The sequence below is a fragment of the Calidris pugnax genome, unplaced genomic scaffold (assembly GCF_001431845.1).
Source record: "Calidris pugnax isolate Ruff unplaced genomic scaffold, ASM143184v1 scaffold79, whole genome shotgun sequence".
NCBI lineage: Eukaryota > Metazoa > Chordata > Aves > Charadriiformes > Scolopacidae > Calidris > Calidris pugnax.
Genome location: NW_015090817.1, coordinates 1,387,770 through 1,408,324, shown reverse-complemented (window position 1 = coordinate 1,408,324; position 20,555 = coordinate 1,387,770). Strand labels below are relative to the sequence as shown.

Below are 20,555 nucleotides of genomic sequence, written 5' to 3'. Positions count from 1 at the left end.
TCATCGAAGCTCAGTGTGGAGCTCTGATTGTTAAAAGAAACATATTACTGTTAGGGATTGAAAAATGATAAATGTAACTTGGTTTTATTTCTGTGTCTCATCAGTTGTGGGTTTGTATGGTGTCTCCTTTTTTTTTTTTTCCCAGCAGGTGAAGGAAATCTCATAAATGATGCACTGTAAATGCTGTGTGCTTCCCAGCCCTATGGCAGAGCTCTCCCTCTGCTCCCTGGCAGAGGCGGAATTTGGGAAGGAACAGCCTGTGCTTTCCATCTCTTAGAGACCCCCAGCTGTGGGGAGACCCCCCTGCAGTGCAGCCTCCAGCTCTGGGGGCACCAACTTCAGCAGGACATGAAGCTGTCGGTCACAAAGATGCTGTGAGGGGGGCTGAGAGAGTTGGGGGGTTCAGCCTGGAGAAGAGAAGGCTCTGGGGAGACCTTAGAGCCCTTTCCAGTCCCTCAAGGGGCTCCAGGAGAGATGGGGAGGGACTCTGGATCAGGGAGGGGAGCCATAGGATGAGGAGGAAGGGTTTTTAATTGAAAAATGGGAGATTTGGGTTAGATCTGGGGAAGAACTTTGCTGTGAAGGTGGTGAGAGCCTGGCCCAGGTTGCCCAGAGAAGCTGTGGCTGCCCCATCCCTGGAGGGGTTCAAGGCCAGGTTGGAGGGGGCTTGGAGCAACCTGGTCTGGTGGGAGGTGTCCAGGGATGGCACTAGCAGGGCTTTAAGGTCCCTTCCCACCCAGACCATTCTGTGACTCAAAACGTATGTCAATTTCCTCCGCCAAAACATATGTCTATTTCCTCCGCCAGCACCAAAGGCCACCTCCTTTCCCTTTCCAGTCAGGGGTAACCTCCCTCCCCAAAAGTTCTCCAGAGTGAAGGGGGGGACGGGGACTAACCCGAGTGACAGGGTTTAAAAACAGGTTTTAAAAATCTCCTTTTCTTTAAGGATAGTGCGGTCTTTTCTTCGCTTCGCGGGGCAGCTCGACCCCCCGTTCCCGAGCTCCTAAAGGGGGGGGGCGGCCTAAGGGACTCCCGGTTCGGCCCCCGTCGCCTCCGCCGCCGCCCCCCGGTACCGCCCTCGCTGCCGTACGGCAGCGAGGGCGGTACCGGGGGGCGGCGGCGGAGGCGACGGGGGCCGAACCGGGAGTCCCTTAGGCCGCCCCCCCCCTTCAGGAGCTCGGGAACGAGGGGTCGAGCTGCCCCGCGAAGCGAAGAAAAGACCCGGGCGGGCGCGTCAGCGTGAGTCTGTGGGCGCCGCCGGGCGGGAACGGGGGTGCCGAGGCGGGGGGGGGACGGCGGGTGTGAGGAAGGGGAAGGACCGGAGGGCTGCCGGTCTCCCCGCCGGGGCTGGGGGGCTGTGAGGGCGGCGGGACGGCCGTTACACAACGGTGCCTTTGCGTAACGCTGCCGGGGGGAGCCGGGGCCTCCCCGCCGCGGGGCCGGCTCCCCTCGCCGCAGAGACCTTCGATAAGCCCGGCTTAATTACGGGGAAGGCTGGTGGTGGCTTCTCCTCTGAGGAGTTGAGAGGCTTCTGAGAGAAATTTGCCTTTGTGTGCTGTCAGGCTCTGGTTTTCATTGTTTGGTTGGCTTTGGTTTTTTCTGGATTTTTTTTGTTTTGTTTCGTTGTTGTTTTTTTTTCTCTCAGGAGTTTAATTTTTAGACCGTGTTTGTGTGAAAAATCGCCCTTTCTTTAACGGTTCACGGGTTGCGTTTTGTGAGATAAGGCCGGGCAGGCGAGGAGGTGTGGGCAGTCAATAGAGCTGCGGGTCAATTTCACGCCCCTGCGGGTCAGTTTCACGCCCCTGCAGGTTGGAAGGGACCTTTCAGACCATGGAGCCCAACCACCAACCCAACACCGTCCCAACCACCACCGACCCGTGTCCCTCAGCACCACGTCTGCCCGGCTTGTCCATCCCTCCAGGGATGGGGACTCCACCACTGCCCTGGGCAGCCTCGTCCAAGGCTTGACGCCCCTTTCCATGAAGACATTTTTCCTAATATCCACCCTGAACCTCCCCTGGTGCAACTTGAGGCCATTTCCCCTTGTCCTGAGGTCTTGAGGAGCTCTCTTTCTCACTCTCTGTAAATACAATATATAGTTGAAGTATAATTATAGCCACTGTAACACCGTAGAGGGGGAGCAACTAACCGAGGGGACCCCGAGAGCCATGGGAGTGTGGGCACTCACCCACCACCAGCTGTGTCAGGCTGTGGCTCCAGAGGCTGCCACGATAATCCCACTTCTAAAACTTTCAGAACACTTCTATCAATCTTCCATCAAGCTAGAAGCATTGTTGTTGCACCTCCTCTGCGTTCTGCACCATGTGTTTTATGGTGCAGATAGAAATGGGCCCCAAACCTCACCTTAAGTAAAACAAATGCTTTCCAGTATTTATTTACAGTGCAGAAGGGTCAATACAGCCATTGAAACTTCTCTTTTTGTTGTCCTCTGTAATTAACACATAGTGTCAGCACTTCAAAAAGCAATAACCTAAGAACTGGAAGAATATAAACATTTGAAAAGAGTCTTTCAGGCATCAGCGATGCTTGAATTGAAGTTCTTTAGTTTTCAGCCTTTTATGTCGCTGCAGACACAGGCATCCCCAGCTACACACGCTTAATCCCGAGTAAGAAGCTGGATTTGCAAGATGCTTTTCACTGTCATTGATTTCAGCAGGTTTTGAGGGCGTTCAGCATCTGTTGGGGATGTTATTAGGGACCTGTGAACCGTAAGATGCTCTTCGCAGCGGGTGGGTCGGCTGCTGAGGAGGTCTGTGCTATTGGGGCTCAATTGCTGCTGGAACTCCTGCCGTCTGACGAGGGAAGTGTCGCACCAAACGATTGCTGCAGAGCCGGGGATGAAGAATTTAACAATTTTTTTTTCATCTTGGGCAATTCACACTATTGTTGCACTGAAAAATATCGTGTAATGACTATGAACTCCTACGGAAAACAAAGCGTGCTTTTGAGAAAGCAGACTGCAGCCAGCATGTGGGAAGTAAAGTACCCTTTTTTTTGGCTAATGCTGAAATCCAGGAATAATAGAAGTCGCCTCACAGGGTAGTGAGAAAGAAGGCTGCCTGCGTCCCCGGGTAAATGGATTCTGAAGCTGCTGTTCAGGGTACCTGGCACAGGGTCAAGCTAAGGAGCCATGTGCTTAGGTTTTGTAGGTGCTGACCTACGCTGCTGAAGTTAGCTGGGGATGCTAAATTAACAAATGACTAACCTATGTTGTGGAGGCAGTGTAGAAATACTTTGCTTTTTTAGAGTTAGCATGAGGAGTTTGGTAGCTTGACATCCTTCCTTCCCTAGCCTGTCAGCCCTGCGGAGTTTCTCTTGTGTTCTCACCGGTTATTTTGGACTTATGATTGGAGCTTAAAGATCAGTGAGGCTTTTGTTTGGGTTGAGGTTGCTCCCTGGTATCTGAAAAGCTGTTAGTATACAGAGTGTTTAAAGAGAGGCAGGAGCTTGCAATTTCACGACTTTCTTTGATTCCAGGGGCTGGAGCTTAAAGGGAGAAGACGCCAAGCAGCGCGGTACTGCGCAGAGCGTTTCTGTAGCTGTTGGGGGATTAGTGCCTATCTGGGGAAGAGGCCCCTCAGCCCGGTGCGAGGTTATTGATGTTCCTGTTATCTTTCTTCCAGTTGTGCAGAGCAGCAGCCAGCTGCGGGTGCCGGTGCGATGGAGGGGCCAGGCGACTGCGGCCGCGGTGACGGAAAGCACGAAACCTCAAATTCAGCCCGAAGTGCGGTAAGTGTGGGCTGAGGGCTGGGTGTGCCCTGCTGCCTCTGCCCTCTGTCTCCCTCTGATACCGTGGGCTGCTTTGCTCCCATAGCAAAGCTGCTTCTGCTGTAAAATGTGGCACTCGCAGGGTGTGATCTAGGGGTTTTTTTGTGCGTGTGTAATGGCTTTTATCTGGCTGGCTGCATTCACCTCTTGTTTTCACAGTTCTGTGGGACAAGGATGGCCTGCCTTGTCTGCAGGGTGGCCCAGGGTACGGCCTGAGGCAGTGCAGCAGTGATAGAACAAGCTGTAGGGCACTACTGTTACTTGAGGTTCTGTTTCCCACTTCCTGGGTTTTATTCAGCGTCTCCTGACCTGTTCAGGAGGAGGGGAATGGAAACTGAGGTCCCTATCCATCAGGGCAGGCCTAGGCTCCTCTTTGTGCCCCTCTGGGGAGCTTTGGCTTTAACAAGAGGAGGGCAAAGCTCCCCGTGCGACCTCGGCTCCGTCCATGCAGGAGGTGAGAGATGCTGGTCTCTGGGCTCCTTCGTGCAGGGAAGATGATTCCGTGGGGAAATGCAGCTCTTGGGTGAGAGTTGTGATCAGCAGCTGCTTCCGTAAAGGCTGATATCACCGTCTGCTCCCCTCTGCTGTGCTGGGAGGGAAGTTGTCCTTGGAACAGTGTGCCAGGGCTGCGCCTGGATAGAAAACCTGTTGTGGGAAAAAAACTAACCCTCCCAGCAACCCGAAGGAAATCAACCCTCTGGTTATTTTATGTGTAGAATGGCTCTTCGCTGCTTTCACGGCTGCAGGAGATGAGATGTGTCTGCAAAGTAATGAAGACAAAGTCCTGTGTGGGTAGCTCATCTGTTTTCTGCGGAAGCTGCTGATTGCTTGGAATTTTGTGTTGGAATCTACAGCTGGTGTTCAGCTGAGATAGTTCCTTAGACCCTGTTTTATAATGTCCCTTACGACCTTCAGCAGAGAGAGAATTTCCTTAGTATATTTCCAGTTAAACTGTGCTGCAAAGTGGTTACTTTTTAAAAAACAGATGATGTAAATACTTGTTCTTTGGCTATTCATGCTTGTAGTTTATATTTTTACATAACCAGGATTAGCTTCTAAATAGGATGCTGCTTTTGTGAAAGACATGCTAAAGGATAAACTGATTGTTTTGTAATAATAATAACAACCAAAAAACAGTAGGTCAGTAGGATTTGACGTGTCTCTTGCTTCCATAGGAAACCTAAAACAGGAATCCTGATGTTAAACATGGGAGGCCCAGAACGGCTGGATGATGTGCATGATTTCTTACTTCGTCTCTTCCTGGACAGAGATTTAATGACGCTTCCAGCTCAAAAGTGAGAAACTGTGAACTCCTGTGTTACAGTCAGTGTTGGGTGTTGCTGCCTTAGCTGTGGGCTTGAACATTTAACTTCTATTTATACCAGCATTTCTTAAGACTCTCTCCTTTTGGGGCCAGTCAGTGCAAAAAACGGTGTTATAATTCTCTGGAAGTAGGCATGCCCAAATCATTCCCTTCTAATTGCAAATTGTGGTTTCCTGTCACCTAGTAACTTTGGGAAAGGTGATGGAATGTAACATTAAACAGGCCGTGCAATGCTGGTTTGCTATTATTTGGGGAGATTGCTGTGGAAAACGCAGTGCTGGGGAGAGACTGGGGACAGGGTGGTGATTTGGGTTATGATGTTAATATGTGTACCTTTTGAATGCTTTAGTAAATTGGCACCATTCATCGCCAAACGCCGCACCCCGAAGATCCAGGAGCAGTACAGCAGGATCGGAGGTGGATCACCAATCAAGAAGTGGACGGCAGTGCAGGGAGAAGGCATGGTGAAACTGCTGGACAGCATGTCTCCTCGCACCGGTACTTCTTTACTCTGCTCTGCTTGTTAAAAGTTGCTTTTGCTTCATGTATTGAAAGTATACACTTGTAAAGAAGCTTTTAGTTCTCCATTTTTATTGTGAGTGTGAACAGTGTTCTCAGTCCTGCTAGAAAATCATGACAAAGATATTGCAGAAGTTCTTATTTGTTAAAAACTAAGCCTATGTAAATGTTTTTTTGTGCCAATGTGTCTGCATTGGAGAATGGCTTTGATTTTTGGGGAGTACTGTCGGCACTCATTCAGGCTGTAGTACCACAGTGTAGCACCAGAAGCCAACAACCAAACACTGACTGGATCCAGTATGTGCTGTGGTCCAGCTGCCACCTCTCTCTGTGCCCAAGGTAACTAGTTTAAAAGCTGCTCTGGGTAAGTCCACCCTTAGATGCTGTTGGCATCTTTAATTGTGCATAACTTCAGCCATCAGGAAGTCGGTTCTCTGCTCCCTCTTTCATTGAGAGAGAGTAGGACTTGGAGACAAAGTGATTCAGTTCATCCTCAGATCGTTACCAAAGATAACCCTCTACAGGTACGCTTACCTCTCCCCTTTGATGATGGGAAGAAATCTAGATGACTCTGATGCACAAGGTATCTATTTTCAGATGGCTGAAGCTAGGTGACAGGAGGTTCCACTGGTGTGTACAACTGCAAGGTGTCACACCTTGCCCTCTAAGTCCTTGAGCTTGAAGTCTGTACTGGAGACAAGTGGTTGAGCCATAGAGGATAGGAAAGGGGAATGTATTTCATACGAGCAAATCGGGCAGGCATGGGAGAAGGGTGTTCAGAGTGGCATTCTCCCTGGTGTAAATGAGGTGGAGATCTGTGACCAGTGGCAGTGCAATCTCATATAATTCTCCTGTCTTTGATGAGGAGGTGGAGCGGGAGAGTGACGATGCTCTCAGGCTGTGTGTGTGTGTGCACACACAGGGTGAAACCCGCCTGTCCATGCAGGGTTTCCTGGCTGTTTGTGTTCTGCACACTGGTGCTATTGAGTTTCACAGGGGGGTGGGATCTCCTGCTGTAAATGCACGGGCACTTTCTCCTGGCTGCTCCTTGTAGCTGACTGCAGGACGGTGTCATTCGGTGGCCGCACACTCGCAGAGCCAGCAGCGAGGGCTCGGAGTGTGGTGCAGCCTTCCCTGCTCCTGCTGCCTCCTCCAACTGCCCTTCTCTGCTCGGGGCCAGCTCGGCCAGGCTGCTGTGCAGGGGCTGTCTGGGATGGAACAGCCCTGGGGCCAGAACTTCATGCTGTAAAACCTTTTGTATTTGCCTCTGTTACGCCAGCCTGAGCCTAAAGAATAGGTGGCTCCCTGGGAGTCTGACTGTTCTCCAAAGCTGTGGGTCTGAAATGTCATTCCTCTGAAATGTCCCTCTGCAATTACTGCTTGAATGTAATCAGAGCTTTTGGAACTTTGTCTGAATCTTTAACTATTAATCATGGATAAAAGAACTAATGCCAGTTAGGCCTGGTTTCAGGACTGAAGGGGAGGTTGGTGTGAAGAAAAGATGAGGTTTTGTAGCTTTTGGTTGAGTGGTAGCAGTGAGCCCCACCCGAGGACCTCAGCAGCAGATAAGGCCTAACGGTTTGCCTTGGGTGGAAGGAGATACTGTCTTTGCCAGCTCTTCCTTGATGATAAGAAAACTTGAAAGGTGAATGCAACCTCCCCTCCCTCTCTCTGGATCACAGAATCTCTCTGAACCTTGCTCCCTGACATTAAAACCATGGCGTTAATAAATGTGAGTGGCAGCACTAGAAGATAAACTTCCACATTCACATGGCAGCTCAAGGGTGATGGTTGTCTTCTATGTCTTGCCTTTCATGGGACAGACAAAAAAAGGCAGTGAATCACCACTCTTTTGACAAAAGCCAGGAGAAACAGTAGCGTGATGTTTGGTCTGCCTGCAGTGACCTATCTCGAGGTCACCTTTGTTCCAATAAGGTATTTCTCTGAGTTATGCTTTTTGGTTTTGAAGTGGCAGACTGTCTTTGTGAGCAGAAGGAATTAAGGAGATCGCTAAGCTGCCTGCTGAATTCCTCACTGATGTGTTCGCTACAGATAATACTTCTCGTCCTGCTGCTCCAAGAGGAACATTAAACATTTTCACTGGAAAACCTGCTGGAGTAAGAGAAGCCAAGGAGGCGAGGTTTCCATTCTCTTCAGCTCAGCAGCTCTACAACGTGTGGTGCTGCAAGTTGTCTTCTCCCTTCAGATTCCGTGACCTTTGCTGGTGTGGTGCTGCTGTGTCAGGGAATCCCCTCCACGTTTGACAATACACCTATTTGATTCCTAGCTACTTTGTAATTCTTTGTGGCACCTGCTTCAGACTTGGGTAGAAAAAGGGTGAGAGGTAGAAGATCGGTAAAAGGCTCTGGAAGGTGAAAAGTAACGCTCTTGGAAGGCTAGAACCAAATTTATTTCATTCTTTCATAGTGGAATGTGTCACTGATACCTTCATTCGGGTGGTGTGTGATCCTTTCTCCCACAGATGCTGCTCCCTAGCTTAATTTCGGCTTTGGTCCCTGCAAGTATAGTTGAAGTCTGAACCCAAAACTGCCATGGGGCTGTGGGTCCAAGGCAGTGGTGTTTTAGCTGCTGCAGCCCCTGAAGGGTCAGGCTTGCAACAGGTTCCAAAGATAAGCTTAGGAAGTTTATCTGCTTTTCTCAGTGCACCACTCCCGCTTGCTTTTGTTTGGTGATGGCTTTTGGTGAAGTCACACCCACCTCTGTGCAGTTCTTACACCTGATAAGTCATTTAGAGTCTCCTTTTTTACCTAACAGTAGCTGCAGCTTTAAAAATTGCAGTGCTAACCATTCATTGCTAAGAACCAATTGAGTGCTGACCATTTCCTGAAGCGTTTGGAGTAACCTCACGGCGATACAGTTACCCTGTAGCTTCAGAACAGCTTGAAACAGTTGGATGCTGCTTCCAGACTGAGCTACGGGAACTACACCTTTGGGAATAGCACAAGTAGTGCTTTGGGAGCACTGAGCCCTGTCAGGGGGTCACTTGCAGGTTGTGTTTGTAAGATTTCACACAAAGGGCAAAGAAGTACTTTGCACACTAGTTTTACCTTGGTCCGGACTTTTGGGGCATGGGGTTTAGAGTTGCTGTGTATTTGCAGTTGGTGAAGAGCTCAGGTTAGACAGTATCAGTAACCACCTGTCAAGTTCCCTCCTGGGTAAATGAACCGACGTGCTGCTTTGCTGGCTTGTAGTGTACTTCTTACATGTTACACTTTGGCAAGGGGACTAATTCGAAGTTTTTTCCCAGTATGTCTTTTTCCCAGGTTAAACTCCTACTGTCTTTGCTCTGGTTAGTCAGACTTTTGGTTTTAATGCCATTTAAAAATGTTAATGAGGTTATTGGCTCCTGAAGTTGGGTCATTATTTGCTGCTGCTCCCAGCTGGGAGCTCTCTGGCCTCCTGCAGAAAAGTGGGGCTGGCTGAACCTGCTTTCTGAATCCTGTTTAAATGTTTGGAGTGGAGACCAAGCACGGGACATCTGGTTCCTTTTAGAAACCTCTTAAATGTTTCTTAAATGTTATTTCAGAGCTAGTGACCCGGAAACCCTGAAAAAGAAACTTGGCTTTTGTTCTTCTAAGAACCTCTGTCCTCTGCTTGAAAAAAAAAAAAAAAAAAAGGCAAAATAAAACAAGAAACCTGCCCTCCCTCCCTGCCCCTAACCAAACCACACTCCCAGACCTTGAAGCCAACACCCAAAAGATGAGAGATGAAAAATGGAAAAGCCTGAAATGTTGTCCTTGGAGACAATAATAAAAGTGTTCAAAGGCTATGAAAAACACCCAGAAAGCAGAATGAAAGAACATGTGACCCATATTCAGTACCAGCAGTTCCTGCCCCAAACAACAGTCCCAGGGGGAGACTCGGGGGTTTGTGTGCAAAGGGAGCAAACTCACCAGGGTGGGGGAAGGCATCTTCTCTGGTGAGAGTGGTGACCAGAGCAGTTGTGTCAAATGATGGTTAAAAATGAGGGATTTTCTAGAAATGCCTTACAGGCGCTAATGTCTGTAAGGCACAGGGCGTTCTCCTGTTTGAAGCTGATTCCTGCAGAGCAGAATATCTCAGTGCTGGCACACAAAATTGCAGCCCAGTTGTATTAGAAAGTTTAGGTAAATAAAATTACCTGGAATGTGCAAACTGCTTCAGCAATGTGTTTCCTTTTGTATGGCAGAATGAAGAAAGCCTTGTCTTTCCTCAGGTTTTGACATTTTAATTACATTGGTGTATTTAAAACATCTGCCTTCTGATTTCAGTAAGCGAGTTGAGCTGTGCTGTTAGGAAGCCTGTGGCACGCCTGTAGCTGTGCTCCGTGTTAGGGCACAGCAGTGTTCATTTAGCATCTTGTAGGGACACTATTTTTACCAATACATCCTTTAAATCAGAACTTGCCCAGTAAAAGGCCAGAGCTCTGGGCAGTCTGGAAACCACGCCTCAGCTAAACTAAGGAAAAGCAGAAGAGAGCTGCTCCCAGCAGAAGCAGACAATAGTATAAATCACCTTTAAATTCTAATAACAGCAAAGTGAGTTCCCAGAAAACCAGTTGGCTGTGTTTATATGACAGTAGTTTAGAAGAGCAGCCAGAAGATTATCAACAAGTTTATTTCAGCAGGTTCAGTCTGTCTGATTCTCCGTTTTACACTTATTAATGGTGTATCATTGAGAGTCCTCATTCTCTTTCTGCCATTCCTTTCCCTGTGCTTTGGCTGGCAGCGCCTCACAAGTACTACATTGGCTTCCGGTACGTCCACCCCCTGACGGAGGAGGCCATTGAAGAGATGGAGAAGGACGGCATCGAGAGGGCTATCGCGTTCACGCAGTACCCACAGTACAGCTGCTCTACCACAGGTGAGTCCCTGAGCCCTGGGAGCCCGGGGGGTGTCCCTGCCAGCCCTCCTGTCTGCTCACAGTGCCCCTTCCCCTGGCACCATCGCCAGCTCCGGACCCTCTGTCTTTACTGCAGCTCTAAATTTGAGGTAGGCACTTCTAAACTAAGGATGGCTCTATGTGACCTTTCTTACTGTGAGATAACGGAAACTGAAGGCTCAGGAGCACGACTGAGTAAACTTTCTTCATGGAAACCAGACCAATAATTGCTCTGAGGCCAAAAAACGGTTTAGCAAATTGTTCGTGGCTCGCACACTGTATGAACTTTGATATAACTGGTATATTGCATGAACTCTGATTGAATTGTCCCCGTTTGAGGCTCTCAGTTCTGATTTATGGTTGCATAAATATACAGCATTTTAAAATACTATAATAGCTTGCCACAAAACTCTTTTCACCTGACAAGTTGCTAACGCCTTGGCTGAGCTTATGTTCTTAATTCTCTGCATTTCAGGAAGCAGTTTAAATGCCATTTATCGCTACTATAATAAAAAAGGGGAGAAGCCAAAGATGAAGTGGAGTATAATTGACCGATGGCCCACACATCCCCTTCTTATTCAGGTATGGATTTGTATGAGAGCCTTTGAAATTAGCAGTCAGTATGAGGGAGAAGAACCCAGCAGGTCTGATACGTTACCACTTTGGCATTCCCTGGGGTTTTCTTAGGCTGGTTGATGTAGGAGAAACTTGGTATCTTTGCATTGCCAGCTGAATTTAAAAGAACAAAGAACTAGGTAAATACAGATATTTATTGAGTTTCCTTTTTAGAAATATCTGCTACCAGTAAAAACACAGTGTACTGTTAGGCAACAGAAACATTCTGAGGAAATACTTCACTTAGATCAAGTCTTAGCTTCTAACAAAGCTTACAAGATACTTAGCTGTAGAATGTACTAAAAGAAGGAAGACAACTTGAGAAGAATGAAAGAAACGCTCCAATTTGAGGTTACATTTTAGTTCTGGTAATGAAATGTGTCCTGTCTACTGTGTATGAAACTCCAGGAGAGGGATGGTCATTTCATGCCTGATGTTTTGGCATGATAACGTGTGTAAGTGACCACCATGCACATCTTGTTTTAAAAGCATGTTCCTATTATCCTGACAGTGTTTGCTGGAAGGCACCTCTCGAGGTCCTTAGTCCAGATTCCTGCTCAGAGCAGGTCTATGGTTGAGGCACATCGAGGTCACGTCGGTTTGTTGGGTTCTCACCCAGCAGCAAAGAGGTGATTCCAGGCACAGCACTGGCTGTGGCAGGAGCAATTAAAGGAAACCTTGCTCTTAAAACAACTCATGGGAGCCCGTGGTGCTTTGGGACTGGGCACTGTGTGATGATGTATACTTAAGAGTATGAAATACGTGCTGGCATATTACATTTTCTGCCCCATGCATACCAAAAAGGGAATTTTGAAGTTCTTAAGGCAACGTGGAAGCTGGAAGCTGCCTGTCCCAGGCCGTTTGAGAGCGCATAATGCCTCTCAGTGGTTCTCACTCAGGGCTTTCCTTTTTTATTCTGAACAGTGCTTCACCGATCACATACAGAAGGAACTGAACCTGTTTCCACCTGACAAAAGGAAAGATGTTGTCATCCTCTTCTCGGCTCACTCCCTGCCCATGTCTGTGAGTGACCTCAGCTCCTTTCTGCCACTGTTAGACCCGAGTTGTGCTGGCTGGGCTGATGGGAAGGGTGTGTGGCTCACACGGTCGCAGGCTGGGGCCACAGTGCCTGGAGTGCCAGGCAAATATAGACCTGTGCTGCTGGCCACCATTGAAGGTGGGGTGCTGGGCTCACTGTGGCTGCTTTCATGGCTCGTGAACTTGCCAGCTCAAACCCGGATGGGAAGGGAAAGGAAAACTTGGTTATTTTCTCACCTCTAGAAAGCTGTAATCGTGCTTTCTGTGAAGGGATGAAAGTAAAATGGTAAATGGCTTGATTCTCTGTCTGCAGCAACCAGCAGCTGCAGCAAAATGGCTCTTTGAGCATTTTTCAAAATGCAGTGCTGTTACCATAACATAACCATACCTATGCACGATGATACAGTAATTTATCCTTTATATGGGAAGGAGGGGAGTAGATGTTCTGGTAAAGCAGCTTCGTGATGGGCAAGAATGTGGTTTTTCTTCCCTGTTTCGCATGAGCCAGGCACTTGGTCTGGCCCATCCCTGGGGCAGCTGCATCACACGCAGCGTGGTCACCTTCCCCAGTCGTTAGGTGTTCTCTGCCCAAACGTGTTGTTCCCTGGAAGGAAAAGGTCTGGTGTTTCTGTGTTGAAGGTGGTGAACCGCGGTGATCCGTACCCTCAGGAAGTGGGAGCCACTGTCCAGAGAGTCATGGAGAAGCTGAACTACTCCAACCCCTACAGGCTGGTGTGGCAGTCCAAGGTATGTGCTCAGGGATGCTGCAGAGCCACCCACCACTGCAGAGCTCTTCAGCTGATGGATTCAGGACCTTGCAGCTTCAGAAGATCATAACCTCAGCGCCTTTTCCCCATTTTCAGCAAGTATTTCTGCTAGAACAGAGTCCCCATCTTTTACTCAGATTCAGCCTTTCCAGATACTCTATCTGCAGTTTCTTGCCTTTTTTGTATATTGCATCATTTTAAAGTAGATGTTTGATGTGTCCGTTAGAAAATCTGTGATCTCATAACATCTAGTTCTGAGATGTGGGTAGCAAAGGGATTAGGACAGTTTGTTACAGAATGGTAACTTTAAAAGGCAGGAAGCCCCTGTGCAGTAGTGGCCAGGGTTTTATTGAACTGAAAACAGGAGACCCTTATTTAGATTTTCATTTATTTTAATGAGAGTCTCATTAAGGCCAGTCCAGGTTCTGTTTCTTTGGGATTTAAATGATGGAACAGTATGTCTTTAAGAAAAATTCGGAGAAGGTGTGAGGTACTATCAAAAGCAGGGAAATACAAATAGCTGGCTCCATCTTAAACATAATCTGGCCTGTGTGGTCCTGCTTCAGAAAACGTGGGTGTTCTTTGGAAGAGGTTTTTCTTCTTTATTTCCCTCCCCCTTCTCTTCCAGGTTGGACCGATGCCTTGGCTTGGACCGCAGACAGACGAGACCATTAAAGGACTGTGCCAAAGAGGAAAGAAGAACATGTTGTTGGTCCCAATAGCATTTACAAGTGACCATATTGAAACGCTTTATGAACTGGATATTGAGTACTCCCAAGTTTTAGCGAATGAGGTGAATGTTTTCTGGGTTTTGTACCTCTTTGGATACTGGTGCTCTGAAATTACCTTTCCTGTTTTAAAATTTGCTTTGTAGCTGCAAATTTTTTGCAATACGTAAATTTTATTTTTCTGTAAATTGAAAATTACTGTGAAGTGGCTTAGCTCTGCTTGATTTTTAGCAACACAAAACAGGTGGGATTTTGTCTTTCTAGATTTAACTCTTTAAGCCACTACTGTCCTTACTAAAAAGAATCATTTAATTTGTGACAGCAAAGTGAAATTTTGCATCATAGTTATTTTTTCCTGTATTGAAAAAACTTGATATTACATTCAGTTCTGTCATTCTGGGGCAACTTCTGAATGAAGTAGGAAGGAGGATTTTGAAGGCTAAGTAGTGAAGGAGCTGGCAGATTTAACTTCTTTTTTCCTTATTTTTGATTCAGTGTGGAGTTGAAAATATCAGACGAGCCGAATCTCTTAATGGAAATCCACTGTTCTCCAAGGTACCTGCTTTGTTGCAATAGTTGTAAAAGTTTGCAGTTGTTTGTTTCCTACTGGATTATGGATGTCTTCTTGTCGTTTTGAAGTATTTTGAGTTTAAAAGCAAAAATGGAAACCCCTGTACTTAATCTGAATGCCACAAGGAGTTTTCTTTTACTATAGTTCGTGGTGGTTGCTTTTTCAAAATGAAATTCAGAAGTTTAGTTAGACGAAAAAGAATGGTTTTGTATTCATTTGTAGTAATCATTTAATGAAATATTTGTCTAAAGACACTGTGCCAATGCAGCTTTAAAGCAGGATTTTCCCCTGAAGTAAAGGGGGGTGGTGTTTAAAGGTGTAGTCTGATGGATACACAGTTTGTCAATCCCACCCTCAGCCTGACACACGTTAAGGCATTTTTTTTATGTAGATAGGTTTGTTCACTTCTGATTTTCACTTAACTGTCTTTCAGGCCCTGGCAGACCTGGTCTGTTCCCATATCCAGTCCAACGAGGTCTGCTCCAGGCAGTTAACCCTCTGCTGCCCGCTCTGCGTCAATCCTGTCTGCAGGAAGACAAAAGCCTTCTTCACTGACCAGCAGCTGTGACACCCCGGGTTCTGCAGGAGCATCACCCTGGGGAAGCAGCACTCCTCACCAAACTCTCCCCGCTGTTAACACACCTACAGGCTGGTAGTCTGGGACATTAACCTCATGGTAGTGAGGAGAACTTGACTTTTTTGTTTGTTTGTTTTACCTTTTCTTATGTTTTCGTTTTTTGAGAAGAGTTTGCAGAAAGTAGGAGAACAAGGCGTTTATCCTGCGAGCTGTGAAATGGCATCTGATTCTGATTGGACTTAGCGTGAGCCCATAATATGCACTGAAAAACTTAGAAATTTCTACAAATGAGCTTCTGTTTGCTATGCAGGGATTTAATTGTATGCAGTTTTGTCATGACTGCATTAATTTCAAATTTCCAGGTCAAGCGTATGATTGTTTGTTTTGTTTATGCTTAAGGTACAGTATAACCAGGATAGTCACTGTTGATCTCTCTGAGAGCGATTTTTCAGATGGCTTTGAAGATCAAGTGACTTCTAATGCTTTTTAAATAATGTGTGTATTTTTTAGAACGTAAAGATAAGGCTTTGTGTTGTTTTGGTTTTTTTTCCCTCCTGCCAGAAGCTTCTGGTGAAAGCTTAGCTGGGATAGTAGAACGCACAAGATTTGTTTACATTTTCTAGAAAAAACCCTCTCGTTATCTGCAGGAAAAGCCTCTGCGTTTGAAGAGCATAAAATGAGAGGAATAAACCTGTTTGGGTGATGCTGAAGAGCGTGATTAGTTGGAACAAACTGTGGGTGTTTCAAATCCAGCAGCTATCAGCAGCATGTATGGAAACGTGCTGGTTTCTCTTTTAAGCAAAATGGCTTTTAAAAATTTTTATTAAAAAGGGCTTTCTCAGTTTGGTTAGGTAAATTTCGGAAGCCGGGCTTGCTCTCCAGAGGTTTGTAGATCTGCTCCGTGCTTCTACTGTGACGCAGCACTGTGGTTTTTGTGGGATACCTACGGAGTTCCGTAGGTAGGATTGATGTAGCTTAATTGCTGCTGTAATTTAGAGCTGAGGTGGTGAGTCAGGAGTGATTTACATAGCACATGCCCGGGAGCGGGCCACCAGCCCTGTGCTCACACAGGCCTTTGCCAACAGCCCAGTTTCCTCTGTCAGACTTCTGGTGCTGCTGGAGGGCAGGAGCATGCACTCGGACCCCAGCTGAACCTCTTGCTCCTTCTGGCAGCTGTTTGGACTGCTGAATCCACTCCCAGGCAGCAGCAGTTCTGTGGTGAAAACCCTTCTGAGGGCAGTATTCCCTCGCTGTGGGCACCGGGACCGGTGTCTGGGTTAGTCTTGGGATGGAGGGGCCTTTCCCACAAGGCTGGTCACCACAGAGCGAGCCCGAGCTGGGTGCTTGGAGTGGCTGAGGGCAGGTTCTGAGTGCTGCACCACCTCACTCGTGGTCCCCTCACCCGGGGACCTCTCCTCTGGGTGGGAGGGAAGAGGAGCAAAGCTGTGACTGTTGTGTGGGACTGAGCCATCAGTCTGTCACTCTGGCTCTCAGTTTCATGGGTATCCATGTTTACTTTCCGTCATTAGCACTGAAATGCCGGTACTTTGCCAACGCAGGCTGTTGTCTGTCGTTGGCGACTCAGTGATGGTGATGTTTGGGAAGCAGATGCCGCGCTGCTCAGACAGTTTTATTTGCTGATGGAATTATGAGGCGTGAGCCGTTTGAGCCTCTGATCTTTCAAGGACAGGGTTATTTAAAAAGAAGACAGGCCTCTGTTGGTATAGCAGGGGTTTGTCCTCTTCTATTTTATGTTGAAAGAATCAAACTAAAGCAATGAATGGATGCTGTGTCGGTCAGCCAGCGGGCCCAGTACTGCCATGGAGCACAGCCTCGCTAGGGCCTGCGGGCCAACACCTCTCCAGAGTTGGTTGCCATGTCTCTACTGCCATACTGCAGCTTCCCAGGGTGATCGTGGTGGGGCAGACTGCAGCTCCTCCAGAGCCTCTGACGTTACTGCTGCCCCTGGTTGCTTTAGCAGAAAGAAGTCTTCCTCGACCCTTCTAACCGGTGCCTGTGTGGGTGGCAGGGAGCCAGCAGCCAGCACTGCTCTTCTCCCGTTCTTGCTCCCCTCCTGGTCTCTGCTCGCCGCCCTGGCAGGAAGAAGGAGCACAAAGCTGATGCCTGCCCTTGCTCAGGGGGAGTAGGTGGCTGTCACATGTCCATGGAAAAGCTTTGCATCAATGTCAGTAGAGTAAAAATGTCTGCAATACGTGTGGGAAGGGAACACTGGCCTTATCTCTCGTTGGACAAAGAACTTCTTTCCTCTGTTCCCGTTCCTCTGCTTGACTCCTTACACTAAGCTTGACCGCTTAGGGGTCCATGGAAAACAGCCTGTTTGTAGAATCTTCCTACTGATACCTCTTTCTTACCAGCTGAAGGGCATGTTGACCTTCAAATCACAGCTGTGACCAGCACGTTTAGAAGTGTGGCTGGAGCTGGCAACTGAAGGTTAACTTTATGTGAACATTGTGATGCTATAAATATAGATTGGCTTTTTATTTCCATACTGGAGAGAGTACTGAACGTATTAGCCGGTACTAATTATGAGGCATTACATTTGTCCCCAGTTATAAAAGGTATTTAAAATTCACTTTTTAGTATGCTAACCACAAGTGAGATAATTACTGAGCCTATTGCTGCTATTAGACCATAATGTAGAAATCACTTAATTTTCTAGCTTTTAGCAGATGGGTCTCATCTCACAGAGTTGGTGGGGTTCTTCCTTGTGCTGAACTGCCCATGTAATACCACTCTGTCCTGCTCCCTAACATGTCATTTTGTCCTAGTGCAGCATCAAAAGCCTGTTGAAAAATCCACCTGAGTTAGCTAGCAGCTCTGCTGGGTATTTTTAGTAGAAAGCAAGATAACTGAGACTAGTGACAGTGGGAATTCTGCTGCTACGGAAGTCTTCTGATCCTGGGGTTTTTATTTGGGAGCATTCCTGACTATGCTAATTGACAGTGGAATTTGTCTGACCTTACTTTAGATGCTTCCGATCTCGATGTCGACATCTGAGCTGGTTTCCTGGGTACCTTTTATGGTCCAAAGATTGTTTTAATACACTATTCTGAGGAATTACTTGTCTCTCCAAGCAGATGTCCACACCGGGTTGGGTGGGTTTCACTCCGTTGCTGCCTCTGAGGGTGAGGGGGGCGTGGGGACTAACTCGGAGGCAGTTGGACCTTGCACAGGTCTAACGTGAGGAGAGATGAAGCCCATCCATTTATGTGCCTTCTTCTTCAGCACTGACGGTGAGGTGCAGCCACTGCGTGTGGGGATTGCAGCTGTAACCCACAGTGAGGCATTCTGTTTGCCCCCTGGCAGATGTCAGACGTTTGGTGCTACTCGGGCAGGACCCCCTCTCAGATGCTGAGCGCTCTCTGCTCTGCTTGAGTTGCCGTGAGCACGTGGAGGTATCAGCATCTGGGGGGCTCTGGTCCTGGGACAATGATCTAGTTTGGGTTTTTCCTTGTCAGTTACACTCCTTTTGCAGTACTTTGTTTCATTTGCAAGTGTATGTTGTTTACATGTGCCCTGACAAAAAGCAAGGGGTGGGAAGTGATGTGTTGAGGCAGCTGTTGTATCCCAAGGTTTGGTTGGTGGGAGCCAAGTCCTCGGGCTGGATGTGAGTAGTGGGGAAGCTCCAGGGACGCTGCTGTGTCACTGTCCCCTTGCCCGGGCTGCTGGCTCTCCCCCTGCCCATGCCGGGGGGTGCCGCTCGCACAACCCACCCTGCACCTCCGGGTCAGGGTGAGAGCTGGGGAAAGGAATCATCACACCAGCACGCCAGCTGAAAAAATAGGAGAGTCTGGAAACAGCCCATGGTGTCCCGAGGACAGTGAAGTGGGAAGTAAAGGTGTTTGCACATGGCATGTTTTGAAGAATTTCCCTGTGGTTACGCTGTTCTCCTGATTTATCTCTCTGCTATTCTGCTTTTTGCTTTCTTTCTGTTCAGCTGAAGTTTTTCTCTTTTGGAGTTTGCGTGGTCTCTCTTATTACTGGCTGCATTTTGGAAACTGCAGTAGCTTCCACGAGTGGTGCTGTAAGTGATGGTGTGAGGTGTGTGGGCAGGCTGTGAGCTAACCTGCTGCCCCCGGGGCAGAGGGTGGCACAGCTACGCTCGGCCAGGCCGGGATTTTCCAAGGAATATCTACAAGCTCACTTTATTTTCCCTTTCTATCACACCCAGGGAGCTGGAAATGAGTGTGAAGTGTAAGATGCAAGGAGAGAAGTTCCTTTTATTTTTAATGCCAGATGTGTACAAATACTTGCTTTTAGTCTAACATATGTATTTCAGATTGAACAAGGACTTCCATTTAATGTTACACACACAAAAAAATGTTGTCTAATCTTACTGTGTATCATTTGCCATAAAGATGGAATTTCAATTAAAATTTTTTGGAAGAAATAACTGAGCTGCGTGTCTTTAGCAAGAGCCCTTTACGATGGGGTTTGGTGTCCTCTCCCTTCTCTCTGCACCAGAAGGCAGAAGTGTTGATTGGGTCGGTCATGCGTGGTGAAGCCGTGATTTTCTTCAGACAGAGCAACGAGGCCCTGGAAGCCCTCCAGCTGTGCACCAACCCATCCAGATGTGCACCGGGTGCTCCTACTGCACGTAGGTCTCGGCCAAGTCCTGTTTGAGGGCTCGCTCTGAGGGGCCAGGTGACATTACCTGGAGTGGGGCTGAGCTCCCACTGAGAGGTCCCGGCCCAGTCCTGATGTGCCAAATCAGTTGCTGAAGTAGCCAAGCCCTGGTGGGTCCGTCCCTGGGGTGTGCAGGGGAGTGACGGCCCATCAGATGGCTTCTGTCTGCTCTCTGGGGAAACGGGGGCTGTGGGTGCTCTCCGTAAAAATGGGCTCAAGAAAATGGTGAGTAAGAAGATTTGCGCTAGTTTGGAATCCCACCTGTGACTTAATTTATTCAGTTATCTATTAACAGTCTCCAGGCAGCTTATTTCTTATGTTAAAAATGAAATGCTTGATTGATTATTTTGGAGAGCGGTGCTGAGAGCTGCTGTGTGCTTAAGCTGGTCCATTAGTGAGCTCTCGTTACCGGGCTGGCGGCGGGGAGGGGAACGGAGGGAAGGAAGGCGGGCGGTGATTTTTGGCTCCTCTGCTCTCGTTCCAGGCAGTCGCTGTGTGGGTCTGCAGGGGGATGGGGATTTGGCTGAGTGAGCGTGGTGGGGCTCGCACAGTGACACCTTTATTTGAGTCCAGAAGAATCTGTAACGCTGTGGGAGCCTTGGCTCGCCCTCCCTTTAGACCGTTAGAGCAGGGTGAAGGATTGCCGAGCATCGTCCGCCTGTGGCCGTGGGCTGCTGGCTGTCACCTGTCACCCACCGCGCTGCCATTCCTCCCCTGTGAAAAGTACTCGGCTTCTAGTGACACCCCCCATGGTGTGCTGGGTGAATGTGTATTCATAATTCATAACCTCCAAGCTCTCACAGGGGAGTTCTGCTCCTGCACGTGGAGCATGGGGATTTGTACGTTTGGACCGGGTCTAAAATCTGCCTTTTGTTTTCCTGCTAAATCGGCGCTGATGGTAAGTGCTGGGAGAGGTTATTTGATTTGTGGCCCGTGGCCGGGCTGACCGGTGTCCGTGCTGTGACCGCGCGGAGATGGATGGTCCCCGAGACACGTGGCCTTTTGTCCCCCCAGGGCTGAGCAGCCGCGTCGGGAGCGGCTCCCGCTGACACCGTGCCCCAAAGGCCAGGAGATCACCAGGCCACAACCTGGGCAGAAG

General features: G+C 48.1%; 1 protein-coding gene across 1 annotated transcript; it reads left to right on the top strand.

Annotated features, from left to right (window-relative positions):
• The first annotated feature begins 762 nt into the window (after positions 1–762).
• On the top strand, positions 763–19,223 carry FECH (ferrochelatase). Its single transcript, XM_014939753.1, has 13 exons — positions 763–843; positions 947–1,103; positions 1,174–1,239; positions 3,645–3,750; positions 4,965–5,084; positions 5,463–5,611; positions 10,361–10,495; positions 10,989–11,095; positions 12,053–12,151; positions 12,806–12,913; positions 13,562–13,726; positions 14,157–14,216; positions 14,666–19,223. The coding sequence occupies exons 1-13, from the start codon at positions 763–765 to the stop codon at positions 14,798–14,800; spliced, it is 1,488 nt and encodes a 495-aa protein (XP_014795239.1). The 3' UTR covers positions 14,801–19,223.
• The last annotated feature ends 1,332 nt before the right edge of the window (positions 19,224–20,555 follow it).

Excerpts from the sequence above, each read along its gene's own strand:
- FECH (XM_014939753.1), top strand. The coding sequence starts at position 763 with ATGTCAATTTCCTCCGCCAAAACATATGTCTATTTCCTCCGCCAGCAC. Across the intron at positions 1,104-1,173 it reads GCCGTACGGCAGCGAGGGCG|GAGCTCGGGAACGAGGGGTC; the intron begins GTACCGGGGGGC and ends CCCCCCCTTCAG. Across the intron at positions 13,727-14,156 it reads CCCAAGTTTTAGCGAATGAG|TGTGGAGTTGAAAATATCAG; the intron begins GTGAATGTTTTC and ends TTTTTGATTCAG.